Source organism: Mobula hypostoma, chromosome 10 (genome assembly GCF_963921235.1).
Source record: "Mobula hypostoma chromosome 10, sMobHyp1.1, whole genome shotgun sequence".
NCBI lineage: Eukaryota > Metazoa > Chordata > Chondrichthyes > Myliobatiformes > Myliobatidae > Mobula > Mobula hypostoma.
The window spans coordinates 30,118,834-30,128,936 of NC_086106.1; the positions used below are offsets into that span (position 1 = coordinate 30,118,834).

General features: G+C 45.6%; 1 protein-coding gene across 1 annotated transcript; it reads right to left on the bottom strand.

Annotated features, from left to right (window-relative positions):
* Positions 1-2,041: 2,041 nt before the first annotated feature.
* Positions 2,042-8,485, bottom strand: LOC134352800 (zinc finger protein 239-like). Its single transcript, XM_063060277.1, has 2 exons — positions 8,471-8,485; positions 2,042-4,041 (listed from the first exon to the last, which is right to left on the bottom strand). The coding sequence occupies exon 2, from the start codon at positions 3,711-3,713 to the stop codon at positions 2,580-2,582; it is 1,134 nt and encodes a 377-aa protein (XP_062916347.1). The 5' UTR covers positions 3,714-4,041; positions 8,471-8,485; the 3' UTR covers positions 2,042-2,579.
* Between the last annotated feature and the right edge of the window lie 1,618 nt (positions 8,486-10,103).

A 10,103-nucleotide genomic window follows, 5' to 3' on the forward strand; every position in this document is an offset into this window, starting at 1 on the left:
TTTTTCCCCTCCATCCTCAGATTTCTGAAAGGTCAATGGAAAGGTCATTTTCCTCTTTTACAATACTTAGTTATTTATTTTTATAATATGCAGTCTTGATTTTGTATTGTATTGCTGCCAGAAAATTTCACTATATATGTAGTCACCACGTTATAGATACACCAGTACACCTATTCATTAGTCTAATCAGCCAATCATATGGCAGCAACTCAATACATGAAAGCATGCAGACATGGTCAAGAGGTTCAGTTGTTGTTCAGACCAAACATCAGAATGGGGAAGAACTGTGATCTGTGACTTTGACTGTTGGTGCCAGATGGGGTGGTTTGATTATCTCAGAAACTGCTGATCTCCTGGGATCTTCACGCACAACAGTCTCTGGAATTTACAGAGAATCGTGCAAAAAAACACAAAACATCCAGTATGCAGCAGTTCTGTGGGTGATATTTCAGACCGAGACCTTCCATCATTCCTTTCCATGGTTGCTGTCTGATCAGATTCCCAGTATTAAACAAAAGTCCAATTAAAGGCTAATGTCATCAGAACAACCTCCTCCCAAGCTCAGTGACCAGGGTTCAGTCCTGGATGTGATGAACATCAGCAGTAACTGAAGAATCTGACAACAGTCACTCTTAAACTTTCAAATGGACTCTCCAAGTGTGATGGTTAAAAATTCAAAATACGGTTACTTAAACTTTCTCCCTCTGTGTGAACTTGCTCATGTTCCAGCCCACTGGGAGGGGGTAAGGGGAAGAGAACAGAGAGGGTAGGGAGTGCGGAGGGGCAGACTGGGAGAGGGGGAGGGAAAGGGAGGAGGGGTAGGGGAAAGGGACAGTGTGGAGTGGGAGTGTGAGGAGAAGCAAAAGGAGAGAGAGGAAGTGATATTAGTGGAGAGGAGGATGGGGTGAAGGGTGAGAAGGGGTGGAGTGGAAGCGTGGGGAAGGAGTTTGCGGATGGGAGAAGAGTGATAGGGAAGGGTGAGATGAAAGAGAATGGGGTGGGGGCAGAGGAAGGAGGGGGAAAGGAGAATGGGTGGAGGGGCAAGAGGAGGGGTGGAGTGGGAGCAAGGGAGGGAGGAAGATGGGGAATAGGAGGAGGGCGATGGGGAGGGTGAGAGGAAAGTGAATGGGGATGGAGGAGAATAGAGGAGGAGATGGGTGAGGGTAAGAGGAGGAGTGTAGTGGGAGAGGAAGAGGTTCGGAATGAGCAGATGGGAGGTGGGGAGGAAATGGATAGAGGGGAGTAAGGGAAGGGTGGATAATGGGAGGTAGGGTGTAGAGGCAGGAAGTAGATGTGAGAGGGAAGAAGGCAATCTACCTTGGGGGTGGGGGGGTGAAACAGGACAATTCAGAAACTGAACTGGGGACAGAAAAGAGCCGACCCAGAGATCTGGGGGAGGGGGACGCACAGTGTAGGAATAACTGATGAGGTGCAAGATCACCCAGGATCTCGGATGGAACAAGCTTCAATGGGTATCATTCAGATATTAATACTGTTTCATTCATCATCACGTCTTCCTGGTTCTCATTCCCTCCTCATCACTACAGACTCTCTGTACAAACCCATCATCCCCTCCCCAACCCTGTACTGATCCCTCTCTGATTTCTGACCCCTAATGGTTCCCATCTGTGATCTCAGAGCAGCGACAACTGTGACCCAACCACGCCACATTAAAGAGACAGTACCTCCACCTCCAGAAGGCGCCATCTATCATCGAGAACCCTCACCACCCAGGACATGCCCTCTTCTCTTTACTGCCATCAGCGAGGATGTACAACAGTCTGAAGACCCATACTCAGTGATTTCGAAACATTTCTTTCCTTCCATCCTCACATTTCTGAAAGGTCAATGAGAAGGTAGGAATTCCTCTTTTACAGTATTTAATTATTTATTTTTGTAACACACAAACAGTCGTGATTTTGTATCGTTTTGCTGCAGGAAAACAATAAATTTCACTATATATACAGTGACCATGTTGTGGGTACACCAGTACATCTGTTCGTTAATGCAAATATCTAATCAGCCAATCATGTGGCAGCAATTCAATGCATGAAAGCAAGCAGACATGGTCAAGAGGTTCAAATGTTGTCCACACCAAACACCAGAATGGGGAAGAAATGTGATCTAAGTGACCTTGATTGTTGGTACCAGATGGGGTGGTTTGGGTATCTGAGAAACTGCTGATCAACTGGGATTTTCATGTCTCTGGACAGTCTCTAGAGTTTACAGAAAATGATGCAAAAAGTAAAACACATGTCGTGAGCGTCAGTTCTGTGAGTGATATTTCAGACCGAGGCCCTTCATCATTCCTTTCCTGACCAGATCTCCAGTATTAAATAAAAGTCCAATTAAAGGCTCATGTCATCAGACCCACCTCCTTCCATGCCCGATGACCAGGGTTCAGCTCCAGGAGTGATGAACAGCAGCAATAAATGCAGAATCTGACAGCAGTAACTCTTAAACTTGCAAATGGATTCTCCAAATGTGATGGTTAAAAATTCATCAGATTTATTTAAACTTCCTATCCTGTGAACTTGCTGCTGTTCCCACAGGTGGGAGGACCAGCTTAACCTCTTTGCTCACAAAGGACAAGTGTGTGACTTTTCAGTGTGAACTTGCTGGTGTTTCACAAGGTGAGATAACTGCGTGAATCCCTTCCCACATTCAGAACAGATGAACGGCCTCTCCCCAGTGTGAACTCGTTGGTGTTTCTGCAAGTTGGATGGATGGATGAATCCCTTCCCACATTCAGAGCAGGTGAATGGCCTTTCCCCGGTGTGAACACGGTGGTGTGCTAGTAGCTCAGATGATTGAATATATTCCTTCCCACACTCAGAGCTCTCCCTAGTGTGAACTCGCTGGTGTATTATCAGGTGTGATGACTGAATAAATCCCTTCCCACACATGGAACAAATGAATGGTCCCTCGCCGGTGTGAACTCGCTGGTGTCTGATCAGGTGGGATGAATGAGTGAATCCCTTTCCACACTCAGAGCAGGTGAATGGCCTCTCCCCAGTGTGAATTTGCTGGTGTGACCACAGGTTGGATGATTCAATAAATCCTTTCCCACATTTGGAACAGGTGAATGGCCTCTCTCCAGTGTGAACTCTCTTGTGTTTCAGCAGTTGGGATGACCGAATGAATCCCTTCCCACACATGGAGCAAATGAACAGACTCTCTCCAGTAGGAACTCTCTGATGTATCAGTAGCTCAGAAGACTGGATGAATCCCATTCCACACGCAGAGCATGTGAATGGCCTCTCCCCGGTGTGAATTCTCTGATGTGTCTTCAGGTTGGACAACTGAATGAATCCCTTCCCACATTCAGAGCAGGTGAATGGTCTTTCTGAGGTGTGAACTTGCTGATGTATCTGCAGGCTGGATGACTGAGTATATCCCCTCCCACACACAGAGCAAATGAATGGCCTCTCTCCAGTGTGAACTCGCTGGTGTCTGATCAGGTGGGATGAATGAGTGAATCCCTTCTCACACACAGAGCAGGTGAATGGTCTCTCTTCAGAGTGAACTCGTTGATGTGTCTGCAGGTGGGATGAGTGAGTGAATCCTTTCCCACACCTGGAACAGGTGAATGGCCTCTCACCAGTGTGAACTTGCTGATGTAATTGCAGTTTAGATGAGCGACTGAATCCCTTCCCACACTCAGAACAAGTGAATGTTTTCTCCCTGCCATAAGCTCCCTGACGTCTCATCATGTCAGATAGATGCACGTTTAAAGCTATGCTGAGATAAGCCCTTTTTTGCAAGGATCCACAATTAAAATATTGATACTACAAAGGAAATATTTGGACACTACTTCAATGATTTGAGTACAATTTACAAGGTTCATCTCCAGGTTGGTTCATCCAAATCTCACCCCTACACTGAGCACATGTTCAAGTTCTCCAACTGGTGTGCTGTCTTCTCGAACATCTCCTCCTCCACATACAAAGATCAATGGCATTCAAGTGCTGGTGAACTGACACGGCAGAGCTGACGTTATATTTGAGATTCCCGTACAGAATCTCTTTGTCTTTTGTACCCCTGAAAAATGTTTACAGAAGACATCAATGGGTGAAGGACAGTATTTTAGGTTAGATTATTTTAGTCTCCAAGGTGAACCCCCCAGCAAAGTCAGAGAACAACCCATCTTGTAACTAGGCACATTTCAGGCATCCACACTTGGTATCAAATTCCCAGACAGTCTGCTTGCCTATATAAGAATAGGAATGAGTCAGCCTGCAGTTTGGATCGTCTTCTCTCCATCATTCAGTATGCCTTAACACTCTAAGCATGTCTCACAACCTTGCAGGGAGCACACAGTATTTACACAGCTGCACCTGGAGACTATGACCACCATGCAAAGATTTTGTTTTTTTTCCCCCTCTATGCAGCACTAATTAACATTTTAATTGACTGCAAGTAAGACCCAGTAATTCCTTTCATAGAACATAGAATAGTACAGCACAGTACAGGCTCTTCAGCCCACAATGTTGTGCCGACCCTCAAACCCTGCCTCCCATATAAGCCCCCACCTTAAATTCCTCCATATACCTATCTAGTACTCTCTTAAACTTCACTAGTGTATCTGCCTCCATCACTGACTCAGGCAGTGCATTCCACACACCAACCACTCTCTGAGTAAAAAACCTTCCTCTAATATCCCCCTTGAACTTCCCACCCCTTACCTTAAGCCTTGTCCTCTTGTATTGAGCAGTGGTGCCCTAGGGAAGAGGCACTGGCTATCCACTCTATCTATTCCTCTTATTATCTTGTACACCTCTATCATGTCTCCTCTCATCCTCCTTCTCTCCAAAGAGTAAAGCCCTAGCTCCCTTAATCTCTGATCATAATGCATACTCTCTAAACCAGGCAGCATTCTGGTAAATCACCTCTGTACCCTTTCCAATGCTTCCACATCCTTTCTATAGTGAGGCGACCAGAACTGGACACAGTACCCCAAGTGTGGCCTAACCAGAGTTTTATAGAGCTGCATCATTACATCGCGACTCTTAAACTCTATCCCTTGACTTATGAAAGCTAACACCCCATAAGCTTTCTTAACTACCTTATCCACCTGTGAGGCAACTTCCAGGGATCTGTGCACATGTACCCCCAGATCCCTCTGCTCCTCCACACTACCAAGTATCCTGCCATTTACTTTGTACTCTGCCTTGGAGTTTGTCCTTACAAAGTGTACCACCTCACGCTTCTCCGGGTTGAACTCCATCTGCCACTTCTCAGCCCACTTCTGCATCCTATCAATGTCTCTCTGCAATCTTTGACAATCCTCTACATTATCTACAACACCACCAACCTTTGTGTCGTCTGCAAACTTGCCAACCCACCCTTCTACCCCCACATCCAGGTCGTTAATAAAAATCACGAAAAGTAGAGGTCCCAGAACAGATCCTTGTGGGACACCACTAGTCACAATCCTCCAATCTGAATGTACTCCCTCCACCACCACCCTCTGCCTTCTGCAGGCAAGCCAATTCTGAATCCACCTGGCCAAACTTCCCTGGATCCCATGCCTTCTAACTTTCTGAATAAGCCTACCGCGTGGAACCTTGTCAAATGCCTTACTAGAATCCATATAGATCACATCCACTGCACTACCCTCATCTATGTGCCTGGTCACCTCTTCAAAGAACTCTATCAGGCTTGTCAGACACAATCTGCCCTTCACAAAGCCATGCTGACTGTCCCTGATCAGACCATGATTCTCTGAATGCCCAGAGATCCTACCTCCATAAGAATCTCTTCCAACAGCTTTCCCACCACAGATGTAAGGCTCACTAGTCTATAATTACCCGGACTATCCCTACTACCTTTTTTGAACACGGGGACAACATTCGCCTCCCTCCAATCCTCCGGTACCATTCCCGTGGACATCGAGGACATAAAGATCCTAGCTAGAGGCTCAGCAATCTCCTCTCTCGCCTCATGGAGCAGCCTGGGGAATATTCTGTCAGGCCCCGGGGACTTATCCGTCCTAATGTATTTTAACAACTCCAACACCTCCTCTCCCTTAATATCAACATGCTCCAGAACATCAACCCCACTCATCAACCTCACCATCATCAAGTTCCCTCTCATTGGTGAATACCGAAGAGAAGTATTCACTGAGGACCTCGCTCACTTCCACAGCCTCCAGGCACATCTTCCCACCTTTATCTCTAATCGGTCCTACCTCCACTCCTGTCATCCTTTTTTTCTTCACATAATTGAAGAATGCCTTGGGGTTTTCCTTTACCCTACTCGCCAAGGCCTTATATGCCCCCTTCTTGCTCTTCTCAGCCCCTTCTTAAGCTCCTTTCTTGTTTCCCTATATTCCTCAATAGACCCATCTGATCCTTGCTTCCTAAACCTCATGTATGCTGCCTTCTTCCACCTGACTAGATTTTCCACCTCACTTGTCACCCATAGTTCCTTCACCCTACCATTCTTTATCTTCCTCACCAGGACAAATTTATCCCTAACATCCTGCAAGAGATCGCTAAACATCAACCACATGTCCATAGTACATTTCCCTGCAAAAACATCATCCCAAATCACACCCGCAAGTTCTAGCATTATAGCCTCATAATTTGCCCTTCCCCAATTAAAAATTTTCCTGTCCTCTCTGATTCTGTCCTTTTCCATGATAATGCTAAAGGCCAGGGAGCGGTGGTCACTGTCCCCCAGATACTCACCCACTGAGAGATCTGTGACCTGACCCGGTTCATTACCAAGTACAGTACTAGTTCTAGTATGGCATTCCCTCTAGTCGGCCTGTCCATATACTGACAGGAATCCGTCCTGGACACACTTAACAAACTCTGCTCCATCTAAACCTTTGGAATTAATCAGGTGCCAATCAATATTAGGGAAGTTAAAGTCACCCATGATAACAACCCTGTTATTTTTGCACCTTTCCAAAATCTGCCTCCCAATCTGCTCCTCTGCATCTCTGCTGCCACCAGGGGGCCTATAGAATACCCCAGTAGAGTAACTGCTCCCTTCCTGTTCCTGACTTCCACCCATACTGACTCAAAAGAGGATCCTGCTACATTACCCACTCTTTCTGTAGCTGTAATAGTATCCCTGACCAGTAATGCCACCCCTCCTCCCCTTCTCCCGCCCTCTCTATCCCTTTTAAAGCACTGAAATCCAGGAATATTGAGAATCCATTTCTGCCCTGGTGCCAGCCAAGTCCCTGTAATGGCCACTACATCATAATTCCATGTATGTGTCCAAGCTCTCAGTTCATCACCTTTGTTCCTGATGCTTTTTGCATTGAGGTACACACATTTCAGCCCTTCTACCTTACTGTCTTTACACCATTTATTCCGCTTCTCTTTCCTCAAAGCCTCTCTATATGTTAGATCTGGCTTTACTCCATGCACTTCTTTCACTGCTCTATCGCTCTGGGTCCCATCCCCCTCGCAAATTAGTTTAAACCCTCCTGAACCATGCTAGCAAACCTACCTGCAAGGATATTGCTCCCCCTCGAGTTCAGGTGCAACCCATCCGATCTGTACAGGTCCCACCTTCCCCAGAAGAGATCCCAATGATCTAAAAATCTAAAACCCTGCCCCCCGCACCAGATCCTCAGCCACGCATTCAACTGCCACCTCCTCCAATTCTTACCATCACTGTCACGTAGCACTGGCAGCAATCCTGAGCGCCACCCTTGAGGTCCTTTCAGGCTTCTATATCAATTATGCCCACTATCTGCAAAGCTTTGAACATCAGCTAGTTCTGGAGATCCGACCCCTTTTCATTTAATTGAAAGAAAATCACTAATCCACTTCAGAATCAGAGTTCAGTTTATTCTCACTAATTCATATGATGTGAAATTTGTTTTTGTTAGAGATAAATATATACTGCTTAAAAAGGAAATCATTAAGTCGTGTTTATGGATCTGATAACAAGGGGAAAAGCTGTTCCTAAATCGTTGAGTATTGTTCGTCAGACTCCTGTATCTCTTTCCAATGGGAGTAACGAGAAAAGGACGTCTTGGATGTTGAGGGTCCTTAGTGATGTCTAAAATATGTTTTATAACTTCTTAATGCAAGATTAACTTGGAAATATGTTTTAGTCTGAATCCCAACACCTTGACAGTTCACCATATCTGGGAAACCCACCAACTCCCCTTCCCCCCACCCACATTTTCATACACACCGGCGGAGAGGCAGGGAGGGCGCCGGCCGTATCACCTATGCCTGTCTCTTTACCCACAACCCCCCACGAGCCAGAAACCAGTCTCTCCGGCAGGGTACTGGCGATACGCATGCGCCAGTACATTCTCTGAACGGAGAACTCCCCGATGCCCGAGTGCTAGTATTGCAGAAGACGGAAAAGAGAAGAACCGGACTGCCCCAAGGTGCAGGGTCACTGTGTGTCCGGAGCTTGTAGCAATTGTCCATCAGTCGGTTACGGCCCCCAGTATCGATAAGACCCCACCCAAAACCCAGAGGCCCGCTCCTACCTACTGAGGATCCTCCGAAGCCTTTTGTTCATTGGGCGCATGCGCACCATTCCGACTCAACCTGTGGTTCTCTGCGTCTGGGCACAGAGTTCAGATCACCAAGGGCGAATTCTGAAGCGCGGAGAGTTTTGGGTAAGAATGATGCCATCAGGAGCACGAAACCCCGTTTTCCCAAATGGCTGAATGTCTGACCGTGTTTTCCTGTAGATGAAAAAAAGGCCTCTTAAAGATCAATGTGATCGTCTTTGTGTGAAGCCATGGGTGATGGTTGAAACATTATCTGAATCTTTCTCAACGGCGTTGATACGGAGCAAGAAAGGAATTAAGGGATATTCACGTTATAGAAGAGGAGATGCCAGCTCAAACTTGCTAGTTCAGACTTGACTGTATATCCAGGGACACTGTGGGAAGCTAGTGGGAAAGAATCTAAGGTACAGAATTAGGTTTATTATCACTTACATGCTTCGTGAAGTTTGTTTTGTGGCAGTAGTACGGTGCAAGACAGATAATGCGCCAGTGTTCATGGACTGTTTGGAGATCTGATGGCAGAGGGGAAGAAACTATTCCTGAAATATTGTTGTGGGTCTTAATGCTGCTGCACCTTCTTCCTCTTCAGCCTTTTAATAGCGTTGGCAGTCCAACATAAAGGCGCATTACCGCCGCCAACTGGGTTGGAGTGTGGTGTGGAGAATTGGAAACCCTTATTATTTCTTTTTCAAATGAAAGTTAAATTATCCCAGAAAGCCCTATAGATTGTAAGCAGTGAAAGATGATACTGTGAATTAAATTAAAGTCACTCCCATAACTTAACAAAGATTTTAAATGAAAATCATCAATCGCCCACAGATGAAACCTGCATTAGGTTTCTTACAGCCTTGTGTGCTTCACACTGTAATGTTCAACTGTTTTTCATAATGATGACAAAACCTACAAACGCTAGGGTGATATTTTCCAACAAGATACAAGGAATAATTAAGTATAGTATGTCCAATTCTGTCATTGTTAAAATAATCCCTTCCCTTCTTGTTTTACCACCTTCTCCCATAAACCCAACAGTTTTATGTATCCTCTCCTTATGTCCATGATCCCACAAAGTTTGCATTAGTTCCCTAATTCTTAATGCTACCAAACCCTTAGCTTCTGATTTGCTAAATGGAAAGTCTATATGCAATCGTAGCTTTTTCTTAGCAAAACAATCAACTCGCTCATTCCCCTCAACACCTCTGTGTGCAGAAACCCTTGATAAGCAAGATTGTAAACCAATACCTTGTATACAAAGTAATGTTCGATGAGCTTCCAACAGTAAATCTGACCTGCTGCTAGAATGTCCTGTTAAGAACATAAGAAATAGGAGCAGGGGTAGGCCATCCGGCCCATCGAGCCTGCCCTGCCATTCAATAAGATCGTGGCTGATCTGTCCGTATACTCAGCTCTATGTGCCTTTTCCCTATAACCCTTAATCCCCTTAACTGTGTAAAAACCTACCTAACTGTATCTTAAATATATTTAGTGAAGAAGCTTCAACTGCTTCCCTGGGCAGAGAATTTCACAGATTCACCACTCTCTGGGAAAAACAGTTTCTCCTCATCTCCGTCCTAAATCTTCTCCCCTGAATCTTGAGGCAATGTCCCCT

Excerpts from the sequence above, each read along its gene's own strand:
- LOC134352800 (XM_063060277.1), bottom strand. The coding sequence starts at position 3,713 with ATGATGAGACGTCAGGGAGCTTATGGCAGGGAGAAAACATTCACTTGT.